The 26,467-nt window shown below is 39.6% G+C and overlaps 1 protein-coding gene across 17 annotated transcripts in view; it reads left to right on the top strand.

Annotated features, from left to right (window-relative positions):
• lrrfip1b (leucine rich repeat (in FLII) interacting protein 1b) overlaps positions 1-23,040 on the top strand; it is a 41,835-nt gene extending 18,795 nt beyond the window's left edge. For 4 of the 17 annotated variants that reach the window (XM_059571358.1, XM_059571359.1, XM_059571361.1 and 1 more), the window contains 15 exons: positions 6,685-6,729; positions 7,983-8,048; positions 8,777-8,854; positions 9,196-9,225; positions 9,337-9,462; positions 9,549-9,719; positions 10,345-10,437; positions 10,605-10,697; positions 10,923-11,015; positions 11,156-11,300; positions 17,027-17,076; positions 17,218-17,335; positions 17,562-17,641; positions 17,836-17,940; positions 22,664-23,040. In XM_059571358.1, coding sequence (XP_059427341.1) covers positions 6,685-6,729; positions 7,983-8,048; positions 8,777-8,854; positions 9,196-9,225; positions 9,337-9,462; positions 9,549-9,719; positions 10,345-10,437; positions 10,605-10,697; positions 10,923-11,015; positions 11,156-11,300; positions 17,027-17,076; positions 17,218-17,335; positions 17,562-17,641; positions 17,836-17,940; positions 22,664-22,774 — 1,404 coding nt within the window. In that variant the 3' untranslated portion in view covers positions 22,775-23,040. Of the gene's footprint in view, positions 1-6,684; positions 6,730-7,982; positions 8,049-8,776; positions 8,855-9,195; positions 9,226-9,336; positions 9,463-9,548; positions 9,720-10,344; positions 10,438-10,604; positions 10,698-10,922; positions 11,016-11,155; positions 11,301-15,962; positions 16,946-17,026; positions 17,077-17,217; positions 17,336-17,561; positions 17,642-17,835; positions 17,941-22,663 lie in introns of those variants that run through there. The other 13 variants (XM_059571368.1, XM_059571372.1, XM_059571374.1 and 10 more) reach the window with 7 other exon arrangements.
• The last annotated feature ends 3,427 nt before the right edge of the window (positions 23,041-26,467 follow it).

A 26,467-nucleotide genomic window follows, 5' to 3' on the forward strand; every position in this document is an offset into this window, starting at 1 on the left:
GGCTAGTGGATTTAACATACCTGAGCCACTCCCCGTGCCAACAGGTATAAATAGGGCGACAGATGCATCCACTCATTAGATTTTTGCTTCAGAGCCGAGTGGTTGTATGAAAGCTGTTATACTCGACAAAGCCATTCATCTGCTGTGTGTCGGGAAGCTGTTCTGGTTGGCGGTACGGCACACACAATGGTGTGCCTTTCAGCGATTCTCCTGGGCGCTTCAACTAAGAGAGCAGATTTCTTAAAAGAGCAAATCATGGACAATTTGCGTCTTTTTAAAGACGCCGTTTCATCCACGTCCTTTCTGGATGCGGTCGTTTCCTGTTCTCTGACAACGGCCACAAGCGTTGTCTTCCGTGTCTGGGCATTCAGCACGCTGAAGGCACGTTCGTGGATGGTTCATGCATGCACTGCATGTGTGACCTTGGCAACGATGCGATCGCGTCTCTCCTTTCTTAAAGGGAAAGGAGCAAACCCCTCTGTCACTACCCGTTCTGGTTTCTCTGCCACGAGCAGAGGACCGCTGGCTAGTGCCCTGGGAGATTTGAAGGTGACAGTGAGAGCTTCTCCGCCGGGCCACGCCCCAAGGACCTCTTACCCCTTCCACAGTGTTTGTCCTGTGCAGCTGCTGGGTGATTTTGCTGGGCTGTCTTATGGCAGTCCCAACGGTTGATTCAGTTTGCCGCCGGGGATCAGATGTCGATTGCAGCATCGGGGATGGGCTATTGACCACTGTGGATGAAGATTTGGTGGGGCTGCCCCCCTCGGGTGTTGTCGCCACTGCCGAATTGGACCCAGCTGTGAGCATCAGGATAGAGGTGAATGCACCGCCCAGCCCTGAGTGCTCATGGCTGTTCAATTGGTTCTCGGTGTAGAGCGTGGCTCACAACCGCGTTTTGCTCTGGTTCCTTTCTTCCCGGATGTGCATGGGGAAGTGATGTAGTCGTGGATGGCCCCTTTTTATGGCCGGAAGCAGCTCATTTCGTTCCTCCGTCCTCACTACCCTCGATGGCGGGGCAGCTAGGGGTGCGTCAACATTCCCCAGCAGGAGAGTGTGATTGCGGTGCACTTGTGTACACAAAACGCTGCCACTGGGAGGAATAGTCCGCGCCTCTCACCCGAGGCCTGTAAGCTGCCTGCCGCTCTCGCTGCCAAGGCTTACAGTGCTGCGGGCCAAGCTTCCTCTGCCCTGCATGCCATGGCTATCCTGCAAACTCACCAAGCCAAGGCTTTAACAAATGCATGAGGGTAGAACCAACCCAAGGTTGGTTCCAAATGCAGGAGCTGCGCACGGCGACTGACCTCACTCTTCCAGGTGACGGAAGTCACGACGCAGTCCCTCGGGAAAGCGATCTCCACTCTGGTGGTCCAGTAGTGCCGTTTCTGTTTCAGCCTGGTCTTTATGAGAGACGTTGACAAAGTGCACTTTCTCGATGCTCCCATCTCCCAGGCTGTCCTGTGTGGCAACGCTGTCAGGGGCTGTGGTCAGCAGTTCCTGACAGAACAACAGCAGACTGAGGCCATATAGCACATCTCACCCCGAAGTGATCCTCCGGTTGCCACCATTCCGTTGCGGGCAGTCGCCGTGGGCACACCCCTGCATCCTTCACACCAGCTCCGCCCCATGCTGAGAGTTCTTCGAGGCTGGCGCGTCGAGCCCCGTGCAGGAGAGCGGCACCCCTGTGTCACTTCCGGCTGCAAAGTCCTCTAGGAAGATGGTTAAGCGGCCCTGACACAGGCAACTCGGAGATGTGGGAGACTGCTCTTCAGGAGCTGGTGGAGACAGCACCACTCCTTCCCCCGGAGGAGGGCCGGGTGGAGAATCCACAGTTTTTGTTTCTTCTGTTCCACCACTGGTCCAATGGCCGACGGCACCCACTTTTTCATAAAAGAGCAATTTCCCTTTCCTCTGAGATGCAAGGCTCGTGGGTTGACAATGAGCGACGCATTGCCTCCTTATTCTCACCCACGACGCCCCCTTTCGCCAGCGGTCAAGAGGTTGCTGTTAGGAGACGCAACGCCTCTCCATGCGTCTCTGGCCAGTTCCTCTGGGAACACGAGGAGTGTGGCCGTGATGACTCGGAACGCGATGCCTTTTGGGCCATCCAACACAACGGGACGCCTCTGTCTTGCGCGAGGAGATTGCTGTCCTGCTGGCGAAGGATGCAATCGAGCCCGTCACTCCAGCCGAGATGAGGACAGGGTTTTACAAGTCCTTACTTCATCGTAACCAAGAAAAGCGGTGGCCTTCGGCCTATCCTGGATCTGCGAGTCTTGAATCGGGCCCTGCATAAGCTCCCGTTCAAGAGGCTGATGCAGAAATGCATTATCAAATGTGTTCAGCCCCAGGGCTGGTTTGCAGCGATCGGCCTGAAAGACGCGTACTTCATGTCTCGATCCTTTCTCGCCACAGACCGTTTCTGCGGTTTGCATTCAAGGGTCAGGCATGGCAGTACAAGGTCCTCCCCTTCGGGCTCTTCCTGTCCCCCCGTGTCTTCACGAAGGTCGCGGAGGGCACCCTTGATCCACTCTGGGAAGTGGGCATCAGGATCCTCAACTATCCCAACGACTGGCTCATTATGGCCATACCTCATACCTCAGTCATTTGGGGCTTCAGGTCAACCAAAAGAAGAGCAAGCTCTACCCTGTGCAGAGAATCTCTCATCTCGGTGTGGAGTTAGACTCAGTGAGTATGATGGCACGGTTCACCAGCGAGAGTGCCCAGTCAGTGCTGAACTGCCTGAGTTCCTTCAGAGGCAGGACAGTGGTACCACTGAAACACTTTTAGAGGCTCCTGGGGCATATGGCATCCGCTGCCGCAGTCAAGCCACTCGGGTTGCTCCATATGAGACCACTTCAGCACTGGTTGTACTCCTGAGTCTCATTGATGTGTCGCCGCCGATTCAGCCCCTGGTCGGACCTTGCCTTTCTACGGGGCCGGCGCGTCCCTAGACGGTCCAGCTGATCTGGAGTCGATTTGGGGAAGCCCAGGTAGACCTGTTCGCTTCCCACGAGTCCTCCCACTGTTGGTTGCGCCTTACTGGCCCACCCGGACCTGGTTTTCAGAACTCATGCTCCTCGTGACAGCACCTCCCTGGCGCATCCCCCTGGCACCCACATCCAGATCTTTGGAACCTCCATGTGTGGCTTCTGGACGGGACGCGGCAGACTAAAGTGATCTGCCACCAGCGGTGGTAGACACTATCACTCAGACTAGAGCCCCCTCTACGAGGCAGGCCTATGCTCTGAAGTGGACTCTGTTCACGAATTGGTGTTCTTCTCACCGAGAAGACCCCCGGAGATGCCCGGACAGAGTCATGCTTTCTTTCCTGCAAGAAAGGTTAAAGTGTGGGCTGTCACCCTCCACCCTGAAAGTGTATGTGGCTGCCATTGCAGCCCATCATGATGCAGTGGACGGCCGGTCCCTGGGGAGGCATGACCTGATCGTTAGGTTCCTGAGGGGTGCCAGAAGGTTACATCCTCCTAGGACACCCCTGATTCCCTCCTGGGACCTCTCTATTGTCCTGGCAGGACTTCAGAGGGGTCCCTTTGAGCCACTGGATTCAGTTGAGCTTAAGTTCCTGTCTCTCAAGACAGTGCTCCTGGTTGCGCTCACTTCCATCAGAGAGGGTCGGGGACCTCCAAGCATTTTTGGTAAGTGAAGAGTACCTTGTGTTCGGGCCGGCCTACTCTCACGTTGTCCTGAGACCCCAGCCTGGATACATGCCCGATAGGGGTGTAATGGTACGCAAAAATCACGGTTCGGTACGTACCTCGGTTTTAAAGTCACGGTTCGATTCATTTTCGGTACAGTAAGGGAAACAAATGCAAACATTAAACTGCAGGTTGTTTATTACTATAAACTTTTTTATTTTTTAACAATTTATTTACACTTTAAAAAAATACTTTTTAATAAAATATATATAAAATAAAAAAAAATAAGAAATAAAATACTGCTGCAAAGTTCTCCACTAAATAAAATACTCTAAGTCTCAAACCAATATCATATACTAAAATATAATGAAAAATATAAATAACTATGATTACAGTGCAGCATTACCAATCCCTCAGATTTCGTTATTGCGTTGGACCGATCGGAATTAAGAGCAAAGGTCTCTTTAAATGCCGACGGGAGCTGCGTTTGAATTACAATCATTTTTTTCCTAGTTGTAGTGATGTTCACACTCGCGTGGTGCCTTTTGAATACCTTAGGCCGGTGACACACTGGCATATTGCACCTGTCAAACATAGTCTATTTTGCCGTCAATACTGTTGACGATGTCCTTTATCAGTAGGCTTTATATTTATGCTCAACATGAAGTATAGATATTGTTGTCGTGAAGAAAAGATCCTGGTCTGTTGGCGGCCTCCCTCTATGTCTCCTACAGTAGCAGCAGCGCCAGCGCCACGTCAGGCACGATTCTGGTGTGTAAAGACACAGAAAATGCAAAGCAGCCGTCACGCAACTGACACGCAGCAGAAACGTGTCACAGCCATTGTCTCGCCGGCCTTAGAATCAGCTGCAGGGCGGGATTTGCGCTGAACGCGGAGACTTCCACCACTTAATATGTTCGTTTGGAAACACGAAAATGTACCTATGTTCCGTACACAAAATATTGCATTCGGTCATTTGGTACACACGTGCACCATACCGAAAGCCCTGTATCTTCCCTTGACAGACCCGTTCTGTCAGTCTCTTCTGGCAGCTGTTCCATCCCTACTCTAAGGTAGGACCTGCCTCAGAGACCCTTTCCATATGTAGTACTGCCCCCTGGGTCAGTCCATATCAGTATCTCCACATGTCACCTCCCTACGGGTAGGATGTGGTCTCCATAGCGGCCTGTTCCTAGGCTCGCTTCCCCATTGTCTTGCCAAGCTGAAAGAACAAATAGGGAAGATTTGAAGCAATCTTTCACCGAAGGTTGAAATCCCTTCCACTAACTTTGTGTGGGCGGAACAGAAGCGTGGCCTTCTCCAGCAGCGATGTACTCACCCTTTGGCCCCTTCGGTACCAAGGTCAGTGAATTTGCGCTGGGGCTTTGGGAAGGTTACGACCAGGTTACGCCAGGTCTTGCAGACAATTGAGGCGCCACAGGGTTGTGACAGTGTTCAGGTTGTGGCATTTTCCATAGGACCCCATATGTCGTTCGACATAACTCGTAGTGACCGACAGATAGGGAACCTCTCTTTTACGTACGTAACCCTCGATCCCTGATGGAGGGAACGGAGAAGTTATGTCCCCATGCCACAACCTTGAAACGGTCGCTGTTGCCGGGACACGTTCTCGGCTCCTCAGCGTAAAACCTAATGAGTGGATGCACCTGTTGCCCTATTTATACCCGTTGGCACGGGGAGTGGCTCAGGTATGTTAAATCCACTAGCCAATTTTCATTGGCGTTTTCTCTTAAACTCAGAGATGATTGGCCACCCAAGTGAGACCCCATATGTCGTTCGACATAACGAAAAATGTAACATCTCGATTACGTACGTAACCCTCGTTCCCTGATGGAGGGAATGGAGACGTTACATTTTTCAGACAAAAAGCCATTAATTCTCAATTTCAGCTGTACAAATTTACGTAACAATGGTAAATGTGGGCTTAAGTAAGTAGAACTCACAATTAGAATTAGTGAATCTCAAATCATAGCATGTTAAAATTAGATTCTATATTTGGTGAAGTTTTGAATTGTATCTTCTAAATTAATGTAGCCCAATGCCTATAGGCAAAATGCAAATATTACAGTAAATATTTAAAAATAGACATGGTAACACTTTCTATGAAGCCCATATTTATAATACATTATAAGGGTATTCTTAAGGCATTATAATGAATGCATAACGCATTATAAAAAAACTTTTAATATGTTATATCATCTCATGAATGTTCATTAGAACAGTTTTAATATATTATAATATTTACTTATTTGTTTTTATAGCTTTTAAGAGTATGCTACTTTATAACACAATGAACATGTTGCATCAACATTTACAACGGATTATACTGCTCATAGTTATAATGAATTATAAGTCTCATATCTTGCCATTTTTCTGATGCTACTTTACTTAAAGCAGTCAAAGTCCACTTATAAGTAGTAATAATAATATTATTAATAATAACATTTTGTTCTCTCATACAGCCAAAAGATCAGATATCAGATCAGTACAATCAAAATAAAATATAACCATATAAAACATAGTTTTTTTTTTTCAGTTGGAGTATTAATCTAACATCAATTATTTAACATTAACTCCATAGGAAACACTCAACATCTAACCACTCACAAGCTGTAGTAAGATACTGTGCAGATCTTAAATAAACAATGTCAAGATATCTCAGTGTTTTATGGGGTGTTATGAGGATTGATCAGTATACAGTTTGAAAATTTTCAGTCAAATGTACTGTTGTGATTAATCTGGGAGCTGATTTATTTGGTTAGGGTTACATTTCTGTAAAATTTTTAAATAACTATTGGAAATTAAAAATGTATAGAAAATACTTCCATAACAAAGGCATCTGCAAAAGTTAGCTGTCATTATTGTGGTCTCTACCAACTTGTTTTAAAATGTTGTGCTTTACCTGATTAGTATTTAGGAGAGAGATTATTTATTTTACATGAAGAATGTGTAGTATTGAATGCAATGCTATGAGCATATATTTCTTCCCCCTCTCTCTGTTTGTTTTTAGCCCTCTGCGCTTTTTAATGACCCCCCTCGTTCAAGAAGTCACAGGGTTTGTTTCCAGTTGTCATCTGCATGCAAATTTACATTTAGATCATTTGGTCACTCTGTTTCATTTTGGTGAATACATGGCACATATATGAATGAACGTACGTAAATATATAGTTCATCCTAAAATGGAAATTCTGTTGTCACTGAAAACCATATGACCTTCTTTTTGTGTGTGTATGGGACACAAAAGGAGAGATCTAGTAGAATGTTCAAACTTTTCTTTTCTATACAATGAAAGCGAATGAACAACACAGTCCCTTTCCCCATACATTCCCTTTAAACAAATAAGTGCGCTTCACTACATTGAATGTGCTCTTGTAGTGTACTTCAAATATGAATAGTAGGCCTATATAAAAAAGTAATTACAGATTACTTTCATGACACTTTCATTAACACTTTATGCACAATATGCACTTGGTAACATGAAAATTGACATTAATTTTTTTTTCTATAATTTAAACAATTCTTTAATCTTTTTTTCATGCTTTAATGTGTTTAGTAACACATTAAAGGATGTGTAAAGTAACTGATTATAATTTTAACTGTAGTATGATATTCAATGTTACATTTAAAGTAAAAAATATTTTAAATGTACTAATTGATTATAATTTATTACAGTGCAGTTAACAAGAAAACATTTTCACAATGACCATTCTAGAAAAGAGCTGCTTGGACATTCTGCTAGATATCTCTGTCTCTAGCTTTATGTTTGCGAAACCTTAGCAAAATCTTAACAGAATTTTCATTTTTTGTTAGACTCTTATTTAGGGACATGTTGTCTGTGTTCAATTCCTCATGCAACCTGCATGCAGTTTAGTAACCTGATACGCAGAACTTCTTTGGTTACACGTTGACAAGTCTCTGGCTTCCAAAGTCTCTTACTCAGACATCTAACGCAGCAATCAATTCTCTGTTAAGTCATTTCATAAGTGCTCAGAGTACATCAGAGTGTATTAAGGTTGATAGCTAATGTGTTAACATTCTGTAAACATGCAAAGAAGCTTTCTTCGCGCTCCTCTGTATGTAAAGAGCATTTCCTGTCCTTGATGTGTTTAAAGTACATCTCCCCTGATTGATAGCAGCCCTGTTAGATCTCATTTCATGGTGGTGAGCAATTTTGGATAAAACAAGTAGTCATTTAAGGGTCTTCATCATCTTTTGAAAGTGTTTGTTGTGTCTTTCGTGGTTATGTTTGAGAGATATCAAGTATATGAGGTGAATGTAGTATGGTGAGGTGTTCTGTTCTGTCTGCAGGGGTCACTGCATGAAGAGAGTTCATACTCTGCCACTAGGCGTTTCAGTGGCTCCAGCGCTAGAGGCGTAAGGCCCGAACTTGACCTCTCTCTTTGACCATGGCATGACCTGATACCCGATGCTACTGTGGGCTTGTTGAGCGTCTTGCATGGTTCTGTTTTCAGACCACAGGCTTGACTAGGTGTTGTTTATGTCTTTGTTTATGTCTTGAAGTTTCTCTGAGTAAAGTTTGGGAGCTGTTTTTCCCCTAGTAATGAGAGTGGGACGGGTGGTGTTTGTACTGTATGTAAAGCATGGCTAATCATCTTGGATTAAATTTCTTTCTGTCTTTTGTGTGGTCAAAGTATGGTTGTTCTGTAGTCATACAGATGACTCTCCTTCACACACAGAAACCCACTAACGTTATGTGTATGTCAATGTGTGTTTTGACCTACAGAATGGGCTTGGTTTTACACTACTGTTTAACAGTTTTTTGAAAGAAACTTACGCTGTGTTCAGCAAGGATGGATTAAATTGATCAAAAATGACAGTAAAGGCATTTATTGTTTTCTTTAAAAAAAAAAGTGTAATTTTACAATATTTCTGTTTGTACTGTATTTTTTGATCAAGCCTATATGTGCATAATAAACTTTATTCCAAAATCATCAAGGATCTTACTAACCCCAAACTTTTGAATGGTAGTGTATATGAGACTGTCCTTACACTTGTCAGTTTTTATATATTTTCCCTTATTCTCTCTTCCTGCTAACATCTACTCCTCATCCCATTTTTCTCTATGCCTGTATTCTGTTCAGCCTTCAGACTATAATGGCTTCCTGGGCTCCAGTTCCAGGGCCTCTTCTAGGGCGAGTTCAGCCCGTGCCAGTCCAGTGGTGAGCTTCTCTTTCCTATCACTGATCAAGCTTTAGCTCTGCAGTTTCAAGGTCACCTCTGCCATCCTTGTAGCATATGAAGATCCATGGCAAAAATTAACCTGCTCTCTTGCTCCTCTGCATATCCTCTTCCTCTCACTAAAATCTTCAGTCTCATGTGGAATTTGCATGAATCTTGTTTGTGCCATGCTCCCTCTAGTGGATAAAACATGGAAGATATCTCTAAATAGCCCAGTGTTTTTTTTGATCCTGAGCATTTTGTCATTTAATTTAGACATATAAGAAATCTAGATGTTTTTTCAATGTAGCATCTACTGAACACATTAATTTTTTTCACACAGGTGGAGGAAAGGTCAGATTTCCTGGAAAAGGTGAGTAGGAACACTTTTGGGTTGTTTAAATAGATTCACAAACATCATGGTAGATAATACCACAACAGAGTGACCCACCAGACCAAGTAAATATTTTAACTACACCCCCAGGGGTCCAGGACAGCCTCCACCCTCTCTGCTGCAACTCTAGCATCCCTTGGTGGAGGTTTATCACGAAGAGGAAGCTGTGATACCTCGATTTCAGCGGACACTGAGGCCTCCATACGGGAAATGAAGGTCATTTTGAAGGTGTATTTATAATATTGTGTTATAATGACCATGTTCTGTATGTAATTTCAACATTTTTGATTGTCTGGTCTCAGGACTCCCTGGTGGAGGTGGAGGAGAAATACCGTAAGGCAATGGTGTCCAATGCTCAGCTGGACAATGAGAAGACAAATCTGATGTATCAGGTGGACACACTGAGAGACACTCTGATGGAGCTGGAGGAATTTCTGTGTGAGACACGAAGAGAGTGTGAGGAGAAAAACAGAGTAAGGGCTGTTTTTTTTATTATTATTACATTTCTTTTATCAAAACTTTTGACAAAAATGGTGAGTCAAAATTCCATATGAAGTGCACAGGATAATTCTGACCCCTTTCATGAATAATTAGAATAGTGGAATTATGTTTTCAGAACTTATGACCAGGAAATGTATTATTAATGCTGCAGAGGCTCACATATAAGTTTTGACATGCAAGAATAATAAATAGATAAAAGACCCCAAAATTCACACTTTTATCAGGTCAGTTTGACATTTGTGTGTTCAAGTGTAAAGACTAATCATAACTCAACTTTGTGGCAGTGTTTTCTGTTATATTATGAACAAATATAGTATTTCATAAACAGTTAGGGTGGTTTCCATACTAAATTGGTTAGCAGAGGAGGGCACACATATAATTAATGTGAGCATTAGATGATAAGTAGATTGCTAAAAAAAAAAAAAAAAACATAGATGATCTTTGTGAAGTCACAGTATGCAGTGGTCCTTTAATTCTGAGAAATCATAGAATGACTACTGTTCAGATAACTGTGATAGTGACTACTAATAATCAGGAATTCAAACAAAAAAATTTTATCAATTACTTTTTTTATTTACATTTTTTAATGTATGTTAGGACTTCGAGCGAGAGCGTCATGCCCACAATGTCCTGAAGTTCCAGTTTGAGGAGATGAAGGAAACACTGAAACAGAGTGAAGAGTTGCTGACGGTGAGCATCATCAGTAAATCATGGAATATTTGAAGATCTTCTGATCCCTTTGTCTTCCCGAAACAGATGAATTGTTTGTTATTCTGTTGTCTTCTCTCACATTTTCCTCTTAATATTCTTTGACCTATCCTTGTTTTCCACTGCTTCCCCTCATGGCTGGGGCTCAGGAAGCTCAACAGTCTCGTGGAAAGCAGGCGGACTATATTAAAGAGATCGCTGACCTCCAAGAAACATTGGAATGGAAAGATAAAAAGATCCGGGTACAATAACCTTCCATGGCCATTTTCCATTACTCATATCAAATTATTTTGTATTTTAACACTTAATAATCTTTTTATTCCCCCTTAATACTTATTAACTTATTAACCTATTAATTCTTGATACTGTCACATGACCCTTTTAGTCTTTCCAAATCTTACATGTTTCCTTTACTCCTCTGTTCTTCCTTTCCTTGATTGTTCACTTTTGCGGATGGCTACATTAAGGCCTTAGAGAGGCAGAAGGAATATTCAGACATTATCCATGATGAACGGGAAGCACTCAGGAATGAAGTTTGTCGGCTTAGGGATGCTCTAAAGGTAGAGATATAGAAGGAATACTGGCAATCACAGCAAAGAAATAGCAGTCATTATATTAGCATTATTATTTTGAGTTTAAAGGACCATTATAAAGTAATGGAATAAATGGGAGATTGACATCAGATTGTATTCTTTCACAGAAACATGGCATTATGCAGGGATCTGAGGTGACGGCCAATGGGGAATTAGCAGACCGGGCGATTGATGGACATGCTGTTGCGGAAACAGCCTCCCGATTGAATCAAGACTCTCACACGCCCGCTATAACTGGAGACAGCATGTTAGGTAAGACAAATGGTTACCAGGTCTTTTTGAACACATAATTAAGCGTTTTAAACAAATCAGCTATTGTTGATGATTTGTATAGTATCCAGCTTAACTGTAGTCAAATAATATGCATTTTTACAATTATGCTTTTATGGTATTTTGTTGCTGCAGATTTGAAATGTTTTATTTAATTATAGAAATCATTACAAACATGCTGCAAGAAAAGCAAAAAAACTAAATGAAAACATTTAGTGAAAATTTTTAAATAAATAAGACAAAAATGTAAAGATTTGTGTTAAATTAAATAAAGATCAAATAACTAAACAAAAAATAACTGGAAAATAATAAAACTAAATAATAAATAAATTTCTCCAAAAATAAGTAAAATTAAATGTCCACAAATTAAATTTGGAGTCAGTTTTCGATATATTATAAAACATGAATCCAGCTGCATTAAACATGGAAATGCCACTAGATAGTATTAACAATAGACTGTGCTGAAAAAATGAGAAGATATTAAACATCTTTAAATTATACCACTTAACATTAACTGAAAAATATAATAAATATTTCTATGGTATCTCTGCTGGAATTCTCTCTTCATTGATCAGCCTTTAATTCAATCAACATCAACTCCCAATTGCTTAACAAAATCAATTAAATTATTCTCTGTGTCTTTCTGTTTTAATGTAATTGTAATTGTGATTCACTCTTAGAATCCAATCAAGAGGTGTTTTCCATCTGGCATTTCATCTCAATCTTATTATTGTTGCAAGTAGAGCTTCATAAGTCAGAGATTACTCAAAACTATGGTGAGACTGCACAGTTGCTACAGGGAAATCTTTTTGGTGTTTTTTTCTTTGTTAATCTATTAAATGAGGAAATATTTACTGTATTCCCCCCCCCCCCCCCCCAAAAAAAAAAAGGTTAAAAGAGAGGGGACTACAAGTTCTGAGGCATAGAAACTGGACTCTTTGCTATCTGAAGTAATCTACTTTTAAAACCTAACCAAACAGGTCAGAAGATGAAAGATACATAGATTCAAGTGCAGAAACTTCACCTAATGTGCTGCTATAAATATTTAAACCTTAAAATCGGATGATATCTGAAATTACAGTATATGAACCACAGAACGGTCAAGCAGAGAAAAATAACTGATTAGAAATCAAAATAACTAGAAATCAATGCTGGCATTAAAACCTCTGAAGATCTGTGTTTGAGCCCACAGAGTCTAACGAAATTCAGGATTGCGTTAGTTCAGGCAGGCCACCTCAGTAAAGTTTGCATCAGCCGAAAACAATGCTGGCATTAAAACCTCTGAAGATCTATGTTTGAACCCACAGAGTCTAATGAATTTCAGCATTGCGTTAGCAGTGACCCTCTGATCTGGATACAGACTGGAACTGGTGGCTACAGTGACCTCGGAATAAGTGAGAAACAGACTAATATTAGCGTAGATGCCATTCTTCTAATGATGTAGCAAGTACATCAGGTGTTATGGGAAGTGTTCCTGGTTCCGGTTTACCTAATTAATGCAGCCTAAAAATCCTTTAACAGATTTGGATATTAGAAGCATATTAGTGTCTTATGTGTAAGCTAGGTTAAAGAGATGGGTCTTTAATGCTAAGATGACTCTGTTTTATCGTGCTTTTATTGAATCGGTTTTATCTTTTTCTATAGCTGCTTGGTTTGGCAGCCTCTCCGTGACAAATAAAAACAGTCTTGGTAGTCTGGTCAAAGTGGCGAGCAAGATTTCCAGGAGAAGTCAGGTTCAACCTGCGGAGTTATACATAAAACGGGTCCAGAGGAAAGCTAGAGTCATAGCTCATTCACAGGATCATCCCCTTAGAACAGAGTTTCAGCTTTTGCCCTCTGAGCAGGGCTATCTGGTTCCTAGCTGCTGAACAAAGAGGATGCAAATATCTTTTATTCCGTCAGCTGTGAGGCACCTTAATGGCACTTAGCACTTTATAATAACTTGCACAAGTTGCATTTTTGCACTTGATCGTGTCCTGTATTTTATTTATTTATTTATTTGCACATTATGTACATTGGGTGTTATTGTGAATTCCTTCTCTGCTGGTTGGTCTTTGTTGGTGAGTGTTGTTGTATGTTTATGTGGAGCATTTGCTGCAAATCCAATTTCCCCTTGTGGGACAATAAAGGTTCTTTGACTTTGACTTTGAGGTAGGTTATTCCAGAGTTTAAGTGCTAAATAGGAAAAGGATCTGCTGCCTTCAGTTGATTTTGATATTCTAGATATTATCAAGTTGCCTAAGTTTTGGGAACGCAGTGGAAATAGAGGATTATTATAGCATTACAATAATCTAACCTTGAGGTCATAAACGCATGGATTAACATTTCTGCATTTGACATTGAGAGCATAGGCCGTAATTTAGATATATTTTTGAGATGGAGAAATGCAGTTTTACAAATGCTAGAAACTTGGCTTTCTAAGGAAAGATTGCTATCAAATAGCACACCTAGGTTCCTAACTGATGTCGAAGAATTGACAGAGCAGCCATCAAGTCTTAGACAGCGTTCTAGGTTATTAAATGCAGAATTTTTAGGTCCTATAATTAACACCTCTGTTTTTCAGAATTTAGCAGTAAGAAATTGCTCGTCATCCAGGTTTTTATATCAACTATGCATTCCGTTCAAATTGGTATTCCGCTCAATTTCAGTTCGCTTCTGTACTCAGTCTAGAATAGCGAACTATCTCCCAGTTTTCCTCTGGCTCCAAAACAGCCAGTTAATCAACGAACAGAGGGCAGGCTGAGAACCGTGACATAGACGCTTAGTGTCAATTTAGGATTGTAGTTTAGGTTAGGGAAATCAAAAATGGACACGGAGACACGGGATGCTGTTCGCTCTGTTGTGGAGAATATTCCGAACAAGAAGAGTGTTTGTTTCACATTTTGAATGGAGGTGAAGTTGTGGCCCTACTCCTGAGTCCCGACAGGTTTTGGGAAAAATTAAATTTATCATATAAATTTATCATATAAATATCATATAAATTTATATATAAATTAATGTTACTGATCGTTAGCGAGAAACTGGGGAGGCCAAAGTCCGGCAAGGCAATAATTTTGATTGTGAACTGCCGTGTTCACTCCGGTATTATGCTCGATGATTTTGTTTTTGCAGCATTCCTGTGTTTACAGTGGAAGTTTGAGGTGACTGAGCCGCCTGATAACATTCGTCATAACCAAATGTTATGTGATTGGCTTACGGGTAACCAATGATTTTAAACTTCAGACATGTTGGTTTAGATGATTTAAAAAGTTTATACAATTCTTCCTCTCCTATAGTAGAGAATGAGTGGAACCGTTCCTCAGGGGATCTATAGTGGACTGTCTGATGCAATACTGTAGCTAATAGTATCGATTTTAGAAGTAAAGTAGTTCATAAAGTCATGTAGGAGTTTCAACTGGGGTTTGCTGTATTTAGCGGCATTATCTCAAATGTCACGGTTGTTTATTTCTAAGGTTGATGTTTTCATTAGCTGTGTGAGTTTGCGGCTGATTTCTGCTACATGCAGTATTAGAAGCACGCATTTATCGCTCTATGGCTTCTATACACATAAAAACCGTAATATCAATGACAGTCATTCAAAGTATATTTTCGCAGGGAGATAGCTTCCCCTGCCAGACTGCCACCCACAATTATGCAATTTACAGAGTAAATCCATGTAACATATTTCTCGTGCCGCTGCTAGGAGTTGTATGCTTCCCCTTTTACAATCATATATTTGCTTTAAGCATTTTAAGCTACATGCATGTTGCATATCCTCGATTGCCTAACTTGGGGTGACGCTTCCCCCTCAAAGCATTTTAATATCATGTTAGACACTTAAATTTGGATAATATACAAATGCCATTGTATTACATTTCTGCTGCTGCTAGGGGTGTATGCTTCCCCCTGTACATTCAAATATTTGCATAAGCAGCTTAACGAACATGCTTGTTGCATGCTCCCTTACTGAGTAGGGGCAATGCTTCCGCCATAAATATAGTATTAAGCCAACATTTCCCATCGCTGACCATTCAAATTGCATCAGTTGTGTTGGGGGGGGGGGTTTGCAAATGGTTGTTTTGGGGGTTTGTCTTGCTACTTTTCCTGCTCTGACCAAACATGGCTCCATGGACAGGCTTGTGGAGTGTTGCCCAGAACATAACCATACCGCCTACACAAAATTGTATGCAATATAATTGTAATAAATATACTTGACAAAAGTGTTCCTGATAGAAATTCAGCATCGCATTTCAGGCAGGCCATGTCAGTCAAGCTAGCATCAGCCGACAGTCAGCTGTTCCTGACGTGTACCAATCCAGTGTTGACACCTATGACAAGCGGTCTATTTAAATTCCCATTCTTCAGCATCTCTTCCATCGTATCGCTGCTTGCAATTATCTCCCTCCTCTAACCCCAAACTCCACCTAACCGAACCTTTAATCCAATCTGACTTTTGTTTCTTCTTATACAGTTCACTTCATTGGAAGCATTCTCTATCACGTTTTGTTTTACAACTTGTAATTATGTATGCATATAATGGTTCTGTTCTGTACCCCATGGGGGGTTAGTTCTGTTGCTCTCTCCGCTAACTGTATGCCATATAATTGTAATAAATATACTTGACGAAAGTGGTCCTGATTGAAGTGGATATTTTTAATACCACAGGAGACAATGATGCACAATCCAGGAACCAGCAGGAGACAGAAGCTGGGCCAGAGTTACAGTTTGTGGAGGACACATATAGCATGCCAGTAGAGCACAAGGGCACAGCGTTCTTTCTCGATAGTTGTGAGGAAGCTGTTGCATTGGATGCTGATCTTGTAGTGCTGGATGATATAAATAGGCATATCAGTGAACCAATAAAATAGTCACTGTGAGTGAACTGAGTATAGAAAATTAAACACAGAAGTTCTACAAGACCAAGCTTAAGATGAAGAGGATCTTTAGCTGCTTTGTGTCATAACTGTTCTCAGAATCCTTTTAATTTGCTGATGTTTTTGACAATATTGTTTTGATTTTTTTTCTCAATTTGATCTTTTGATGTTATGTTGCAAATGTACTTTAAATCTTCAATGCAAATGAGACCGATCAAGACATTTTTTGAACATGTAAAGGCTGTTAAAATTCTTTCAATATTCTGAAATTAAAAAGCTTAAAAAAAAATCTAATAAATATTTTCGTAGAAGACATATATACAGTGTTATATGCAGAAAATGCATATACAATTAAATGCATTGTGTTTTGGAAAGAAAAGTGTACTTTTTCATGTTTACAAATGCTGTAACTGTCTTCATACTACACCACAAATAAAAAGCACATCCTAACACATACAAATGTAATAATAATCGTGATGATGATGATAATAATAGCAGCCCCATATACTATTCTATTTAAGCACAATGATATATTAATCATAAATAAAATATTTTTAATATGTAGGCATTTTTTACTGATAACATGAAATTCTGATCATTAAATTAATTAAGTAATAAAGCTTTAAAAAGACATTCTAATAATGGCTTTAGAAATTAATACACACATATGTCATTTCTTATGACAACAGCAGTCCAGTCATGCATTAGACATATATTTATTGTCATGTTAACTGGCTGTTAACTTTTATTGTAATAAATAAAAATAAAAACATTGTTACAATGTATGTTACATTGCCCAATTTGAGGCTCATGTGCTGTATATATAGTTGTTTTTTTATTATTTGCAACTTTCAGAGATCAGACTGAGGAAGCTGGTGGAAGAGAGAGAGAGTTTGCTCGACCAGGTGAGTTTTGTCATTTCATGCTTTTCAAGTGATTCATTGATATGTGTATGATTAATATTGTAGGAGAACATCTTGTGAAATACCTGTAATGACTGTCATAAGGACTTTGTTAGGATGACTAATCTGTGTGTGAATGTGCAGGTGCGGAAGTATAAAGCCATTGCAGAGCAGACCCAAAAGAATGGGACAGAAGAAACAGGAAGCACAGATGAAGATGATCTAAAGAATGGTCTGGACCCTCATATTCTAGATCTGCAGAGTAAGATACAACCTTAAATTTCATTCACCATCAGTCTTGATCAAGGGTGCCCAAACTCTGTCCTGAAGGGCTGGTGTCCTGCAGAGTTTACTAAAGTAAAAATACTAAACTCTGCAGGACATCGACCCTCCAGGACCGAGTTTGGGCTCCTCTGGTCTTGATTAAGGCTGGTTTGTAATGTTTTCATTTGAACTCTTAACTCTATTTAAACTTTTATCTTCTACAGGAGATGCTAACAGGCAGATCAGTGACCTAAAATTCAAGCTGGTCAAGTCTGAGCAAGAAGTCACAGCACTCGAACAAAACGTTAGTCACTGATATAAATAACACTTTTGTACTCTTGCATGCAATTTAATCATCAGAAGTTCATAATGTTCTCTTTTTAAGTCTAATCCTCCTTTATGCACTGTTAATTTTGTTCCTATTGTGGTACAAACAGTTAAACAGTATATTATCTGACATTATTTTGTGCATAATCTGTAATCTCTGTCATGTGGCAGATAATTCGACTGGAGGGTCAGGTGAGCCGCTATAAAACGTCTGCTGAGGCTGCAGAGAAAGTGGAAGATGAGCTAAAAGTGGAGAAACGGAAGTTGCAGAGAGAGGTACACTAAATTATCAAAAAAAGAAACCCACTAATATTCCAAACAATATAGCAGCAACTGTAGCTTTCTTATACTTAAAAATATTGAGTACATTTTATAGGTCTGTAATCAATTAAATATACTTTATAAGTTGAATGAATGTATGTAAAAAAATTAAATAGATCTGAATAACTACATTTGGTGCCATGATGAATGAAACTGAGTAGACTCAATAAGTTAAAAGAATAGTTCACACAAAAATTAAAATTTGCTGAGAATTTACACATTCACAGGTAGGGCTGCACAATAAATCTAAATGAAATTGCAATCACGATAAGGCATAAGCTGCGATAGTCATGCACATCTTGTCAGTGAAGCACGGTTCTGTGATCAGTGGTAAATCTCCATCTGAAGACCAGAGGGCATCCTCGCGTGGAAACTCCAAATACATCCCGCAGAAGAAATGCAGGAAATCCCTATAGAGTTAGCTGAATAAACAGAAGATTTAACTGCTTTAATTGATTCAGCGTGACTAATAAGCACACAACTTTGACGATATAGGAGTTCTTATTATATTTTTTATTATAATTATCATTATAATTAAGTATAAAATAATGCATTGCTAATCGACATGGTTGATGCATGCCTTAGTCTGTTTAAGAAGCCACATTTCACAGTAAGATTTTTTTCAAACACTCGACTGACGTTATGAAGTGAGTTCGGAGTAAAAACGTCTCGGTTACATATGTAACCCCCTTCCCAGAAGGAGGGAACAGAAATGTCACGTTGGATGTCCGACGAATCGGGATCTCACTTAGAGAGACCAATCTACATTGAGTGCAACTAAACAAGGCATCCGATTATTGCATCCAGCTGCCAATGATCACAGCATGAGTATTAGTAGGCAGCCAGTGCAGCGCATATTCAGATTTTCGCTGAGGAACCGAGCCGGTGACCAGGCCGCTCAGTAGTGGTACAGAAGCTCTGGTGATGGGACGTGATGTCTCTGTTTCCTCCTTTAGGGAACGAGTGTTACATATGCAACCGAGATGTTCCCTTTCAGTAGGTCACTCTCGACGTCACGCCAAAATTCTAGGCAGGAATTGTCAAACAAAAATGTGTGCAGGTCCCCTACCCTCTTGATGTAGTCCAATGCAAGCAGGAGCAGAGTTTTCATTGATAGAAACTTCAGCTCGACTGTCTGCAAAGGCTCAAATTGGCCCTGCTGTAGTGCTTTAAGCACTAGAGACTAGGGCTGCATGATAAATTGCATGCGATAGTTAATACGCATCTTGTCAGTAAAGCCGGTTCTGTAATCAGTGGTAAATCTCAATCACCTGCTCGCCTTCACATGGAGCAGCATTAACTACACAGAGCCCTTGTTCACAGTTCAAGCTGCGCAAACCATGCGCAGAAGATGACTCATCCAAAACTGCCACCTCAGTGGGCTAAATGCCCAGAAATGTGAGGCAGCAATTTTTTGTTAACTTGAATTAACCATGAATGCTCTCTTAGGGATAAAGCTCTTTAAGTGAAGCACACTGAAGCAATAGCCCCCTGCAACACAAACAGGGGGTAGTGCAGCCTGATATGTGCAAACAACTCGACATGGGAAACCCACCGCTGAAGCGCCGTACCGGCAACACAAAGAGCTCTCAAAGAGTGCACTGGATTAGTTCAGTTTTCTTCTCTCAGTGGAGTAGTCAGGAGCAGAATGATGTGATCGCTCATCTCCGAAGCGAAAAGCTGAATATGCGCTGCACCGGCTGCCTACTTATAATTACACGGTGATCAGTGGCAGCTGGATGCAATAATTGCATGCCAATGTGTATTGGCTCATTTAGTTACACTTGAAGTAGATTGGTCTTTCTAAGTGAGCTCCCAATTAGTTGGTCATCCGATGGATGTCGAGAGTGACCAACTGAAAGGGAACATGTAATTGGATGTGATGTTTTTACATGCTTTCAGATGGAGCAGCATTTACTCCACAGAGCAATAGTTCACTAAGAAGCTAATCAAACAGTTGTCATTAATGCAGAACAATATCTTCTATTTCATTATGGTGCATTTTAAATCATCTGCAATGATGAATGTGATATTGTGTATCTTGTCAGTAAACTATGACTCTGTGTAGTAAATGCTGCTTCATCTGAAAGCACGTGATGGAGATCTACTACTAATCACAGAACCGGCTTTAGTGACAAGATGACTATCATGATTAATTGTGCAGCCCTACCCAGGCCAACCAAGAAATTGAGAAATTGAGCATTGAGCACCACTTGTTCACCAATGGATAATCTGCAGTGAATGGTTGCCGTCAGAATAAGAGTTTAAACATCTGATAAAAACTTCACAATAATGCACAAGTAATCCATAGGATGTACAGTACAGACCAAAAGTTTGGACACACCTTCTCATTCAAAGAGTTTTCTTTATTTTCATGACTAAGAAAATTGTAGATTCACACTGAAGGCATCAAAACTATGAATTAACACATGTGGAATTATATATGGAATTATATACATAACAAAAAAGTGTGAAACAACTGAAAATATGTCATATTGTAGGTTCTTCAAAGTAGCCACCTTTTGCTTTGATTACTGCTTTGCACACTCTTGGCATTCTCTTGATGAGCTTCAAGAGGTAGTCACCTGAAATGGTCTTCCAACAGTCTTGAAGGAGCTCCCCGAGAGATGCTTAGCACTTGTTGGCCCTTTTGCCTTCTGTCTGCAGTCCAGCTCACCCCTAAACCATCTCGATTGGGTTCAGGTCCGGTGACTGTGGAGGCCAGGTCATCTGGCGCAGCACCCCATTACTCTCCTTCTTGGTCAAATAGCCCTTGATGCCTTCAGTGTGACTCTACAATTTTCATAGTCATGAAAATAAAGAAAACTCTTTGAATGAGAAGGTGTGTCCAAACTTTTGGTCTGTACTGTATGTCTATCAATCAAGACGATGGTTACTTTTCTTACAAAAACTCATTGCTTTGCTTCTGAAGGCATTCATTAACCCACTAGAGTCATATGGATTACTTATATGATGGATGGATGTGCTTTTTGGGACTTCAAAAACCTGGGCAACATTTCCTGCCATTACAAAGCTGGGAAGAGCCCGGACAGTATTTAACGGAACTCTATTTGAGTTCGTCTGAAAGAAGAAATGTATATAAAACATAGGATGGCAAGGCATAAATTAGGGTAAGTAAATTAGGGGATAATTACAGTTTTTGGGTGAACTGTTTGGTGAACTCTCATTCTAACGGCACCCATTCATCACAAAGGATCCAATGGTGAGCAAGTGATATAATTCTAATAAATGTCAAATAGTAATTTATTTTTTTATGAAAAAATGAGTCAAGTCACCTTTATTAATATAATGCTTTATACAATACAGATTGTGTCAAAACACCTTTACAATATTAAACAGGAAAATAGTGTGTCAGTAATGCAAGAGAACAAAAAATGACATTTTCCAGGTAAAGACAGTTCATCATTGATTCAGTGATGTTATAGTCCAGGGCTGCATTTCCCAAAAGCATCATAAGCTTAAGTAGAAGCTATGATCAACTTAGGGTTACGATGATTTTGGGAAATGCAGCCCATCTTAGATCATTTCAAATAGTATCTGACACTTAAGTGATATTCAGAGATTTTATTAAGGTAGGTAACTATTTTTATGAAATTTACAAAGTCACAGATTTTTTGAGAAGGGTCTGGCTGCAGACTTGCACTTGCACTCTCAGATTTGCATTCTCAGACTTGCACTCTCAGACACACGACGTCACTTGCAGTCTTTATTTTTTTTTATTTTGTTCTATTTATTGATAACTTTTTGTTTGAATCTCTCAACATTTTACAACAGTATTCAGGTGGTGAAGACAAGAAAAAAGAAACTAAATTACAATGTCACTTGCAATCGCCACTTGCATTCTCCACTACCTGTGACGTCACTTGCAATCAACACAAATCGTGCGTGTTGCCAATGGAGACAAGATGCTGTGGTAGTGATTAAACGATTAAAACTAAATTAGTAGGCCTACTACAATAATTTACAGGGTCCTGCAAGAAAAGACAAGCCGTAGCCACAGAACAGCAGAATATAAACGCAATGCACAAAGTCTTTCGTTAAGGGTTTTCCTCCTGTAGAAAAAACAAACACTTAATATGGCATAATGTATTAAGATACATTAAGTTCAATTAAAAGACCAAATTCGATACATAGTTATTATTTAATGTACTACAAGGCAAGCAAATGACTATGAACACAATGCGCAAACTTTGTCCTCCCATAGAGCAAAATGCTTAATGTGGCCTATAACAGACTAAGATGATAAAGACAATTCAGTAGGCCTAGCCTATATGTCTTGTTGTTGACTCAACGTATATACAGACCAGCAAATATGAACGTGCATCATGAAATGCATTAAGTGATTTTAAAAGGATCAACTCTGTACAGTCAAGCAGACGAGTACAGAACGCAGTGCGTTAAATTGTACATTAAATGCTTTCCTCCTATAGAAAATCATTATAAATAAAACACATAATGTAGCTTAATGGACAAAGACAGTGAAATAAACGAGTTGTAGACAATTTATTCTATATGGAAAAATGCTTAACGCAAAATTTTAGCGGAAGCACAAGTGTCTGAGAGTGCAAGTCTGAGAATGCAGGTCTGAGAGTGCAAGTGCAAGTCTGTAGCCAGACCCTCTTGGATTTTTTTAGAGTGTGATGTGTTTATTCTTTAGCTGAGGTCTGCACTTGACCGTATCGATGAGCTGGAAGCAAGCAACAACCACCTTACGAAGAGACTAGAGAAGATGAAGGCCAATCGGAGTGCACTTCTGGCACAGCAGTGATGCCCACCTGTGCCTACTCATCACCCACTGGCACCAATGATCTGCCACCCATATTACACTAAAACATCTATCAAAATCATACCAAATTAGCCCAATCATAATCATGCTAATTCAGACATTAAAAAGTAAATATGGCTGACAGGCATGAACGTCAACCTTCATTTGTTTGCTAGTGGGATTCCAAGCGGAGGACATATCAAAAACAAATTCTTACTGAGGCTCATTAAAGTGACCTTTGGTTTGGATTAGCAGAATTCTGGCCCTCAATGAAGCACAGGCTGAGCACAGCTATTGCAGCATGTTCCTATTATGGTAGCATGTTGGTTTAGTAAACCAGTGGTGAGGGACATTAACTTATCTTAGAAGACCATGCACTTTATCCATGCATCAGTATTCAAACTTTGTTACACGGAAACTGTAATATATCTGTACACCAAACTGCGTTGCAAAATTAGGTAATTGAATTTGTGTAGTCTAGAGATTATATGATTGAATGTATGCTCACATACAGAGACAGTTGTGTGTTTATAGCAATTTTTGTCCAGATGAGAAGTGTTGTTTACACTATCAACAGCTTAGCAACTTATTGCTAATGTCCATTTTGTTTCACGCCAAATCTGTGTGTGTGAGCGTGTTTACGCACTGGTCCATACCTAGATAAGATGTTTTCATAATGTAAGTAATTTTTGTTTTTATGCTAATGTTGGGTTAACATCCTGAAGAACTAGATTAGAACTACAAAAAAATTATGCAATAACAATTATAATAACTTTATGGAGTTTATTTGGGCATAAGCAAGGCTTTGAAAGATTTGATTCATCGTCCTGTTACAAATGTTCTTAGTGCTCACTGCACTTAGTTCCCCTTCTGGAACTAGAGCTGCGTGAAATGCTTTGGCAAAGCGACGAAGCGTCTCATTCCCTCGGGGAACCAGGGTTACATACATAACCTAGAGACGTTTTCTTTGTTGCTTTATGAAAGCACTTAATGTTTTTTCTCACATATCCAGTGGGCCAAATTAAGAAAATACTTTTGTTTTATTTAATATGCAGGTTTAAGACTACATACTTAGTTTCCATGTATAAAAACCTACAGATGTCTTGGTCATTGTAATATTGTTAGTAGAATTAGACAGTAAGCACAGCTGATCATCAGTAATGTTTCATATCCAGTTTAATCTCAGATCATGGTGCAACTATATCATCTGAGGGCTAAATGGACACTTGAGATGTCACCAGCCTTTAAGGATACAATCTGTAATCTGAGTCTTGCTTTTGAAAACATGCTGAGTCAACACAATAAATGGGAGTGCAGCTCTTTCTTTTTTTAAAAGCTGGTCAATGTAGCACTTTCACTAACGGTCGGCCATGTAACTCCATTTAAGTGTAACAATAATCTCAGTGCAATTTGGGGTTTATATAAAGGGACATGGCTTTTTTTTTTTTTTAAACGAAGAAGAAAAAAAAGGTGCAATGCTTTTAAGTGTAAATTGACCATTGCATTTACACAAAAATGTTTAGATGTGCACCATTATGAAAACAGCTAAAATAATAATGGTCTTGATACTGTATCTGCTGGGTAATTGGTTCTGTCAAGAAGATGGTTCTTTTTGCTGAAATTAAAATTTCACTTGTATCCCTCCCCTGGGTTCTGCTTCCATTGGAGACAATGCGCCACCTTGCTTACACAGTCAGTGAACATGTACATGCTGTCTCTAAAGAACTGATATGCTGAACTTTTGAAATAACAGACAGACAAACCAATTAAATTGTTTACCTGTATTGCAGCTCTTCTGTATGACATGACATAGCAAGAAATAAACTCATGCAATAACACTGACTTTATTCTTTTATTGCATAATTTAAACGTTTTATTAATATCTTAACCCATTTGTGCCCAAATTTTTTTGAATGGTTTCATGCATATAGTCATGTTAATAGTGTCCAATGTGAACATTTTCAGCATTTATTTCCCCCAGATTTTTTTTTTTTAAATCATATTTGAATGTGTGGCAATATGGCCGTAAGGCAAATATGTTGCATGCACCCCTTCCATGTCAAATTTTAATAGGAGAGCATTTGGCATCTAACTCAAAATAACTGCTTTCAACAGATCAATCTTTATTCATAAATTTATTATGCATAAAAGTCGAAGAACATTCGAAGCAAACTCAAAAAGTTGCATCTAGCTTATAATCTCTTGAATATGAAAATACAACAAATCCGTTTGTCTTAAAGTGCAGCCATTAAGTAGCCCTAACAGGGAATTGTGTATCAATAAGTTAGATGAAAATAAATAAATACAAATAAATACAATTAAAAAAATATTACATCTATTTAATAAAAAGGGTGTACCTTAAAGAAAAGTATGCGTTTACCAGTATGTTTGGTTACCAACATTCTGCAAAATGTCTTCTTTTGTGCTCAACAGAAGAAAGAATCTCATACTGTAGATGTGCAACTTGAAGATGACACAATTTCCATTTTTTGGTAAACTTTACCTTATGTAAGCAGTTTTAGTATAAGTAGCCTACAAGTAGCCTACAAAACATATTTGCATACTATACTTTGTGATATAAATATGTAAAATATCACATATTTTATGAATAGGCACATATTTATTAGGTCAAATGGATTAACCCTAACAAAAGTCCTTGATATTCATGAAATTAATGATATTCTTTTTAAAATATATGATTATTTAAATAATTATTATGTGTAGGCTATACACCCATGATTGTTTGTTTGTTTATTTACTTATTATTGAACATGCAGGTATTTTTATTCTTAGAAGTGTGTCAGTCAAATGAAATTATATAAAAATAAATAGAATGTAGAAAATATTACATCTATATAATTAAAAAAGGAATACCAGTGTGGGTAAAGCACAATGTATTAAGCATTTAAGGTAAATATGATGACATCAGACAAATTATTATCTTAAGCAAAGTCTGTAGCAAGAGGTTCCTGTCAGCTCCTCTTCTCTTATGCTGATTGGAAAGGGACTGGTGAAATGGGGCAGGTTGCTATACCTGAATTTCATTTGCATGCTTTGCAGCGCGTTCTCAATAAAGAGTCCTGCTGAAGATACCCAAGAGTCTATTGGTCTTTGCTTCTGAGATTCCAACACCTGAAAGAAAATTACGCACTCTTTGTAGGCCCATAGTATTCAATGGCTGACCTATAGTAGGTGATTTTATAGAATAATGTAAATGTAAACTCATTACTTGTCTGAATTCCAACATTATAATGGAATCATAAGCTACTAGTCATAAAATGAATTAGGGTCCTTGACCGATTAGAATGAAAGGCATCCAAACTGGATAAAGGGGCATCAATATGTTGCCCCTTACAAGACATAATGTCATAAAAGGGAGAAAAAGATAATCTACATCAATTAATCCCTTATGTTAGCTCTTTATCTTTCCATTCTTCCTTTTGTGTGACTGACTGAAGTTTGTAAACTGCTGCTGTCACATGAAAACTGGAAATTCCCACCCCTCACGGCAAAAGCAGACACAGAAGAGGGGCAGTGGAGCTGTGGAAAGATTGCTCTCTCATCTCCTCCTTTTGAATTAAGGTCTACTGTACAGTAGATATGTCAGTTAAAGGGTTAAGTAATGCTTTAGGTGTTATATTATGAAAAAAAAAAAACAGACAACAAAACCAATAACCTTGATTTATTTACCTATTA

This window comes from Carassius carassius, chromosome 17 (assembly GCF_963082965.1).
Source record: "Carassius carassius chromosome 17, fCarCar2.1, whole genome shotgun sequence".
NCBI lineage: Eukaryota > Metazoa > Chordata > Actinopteri > Cypriniformes > Cyprinidae > Carassius > Carassius carassius.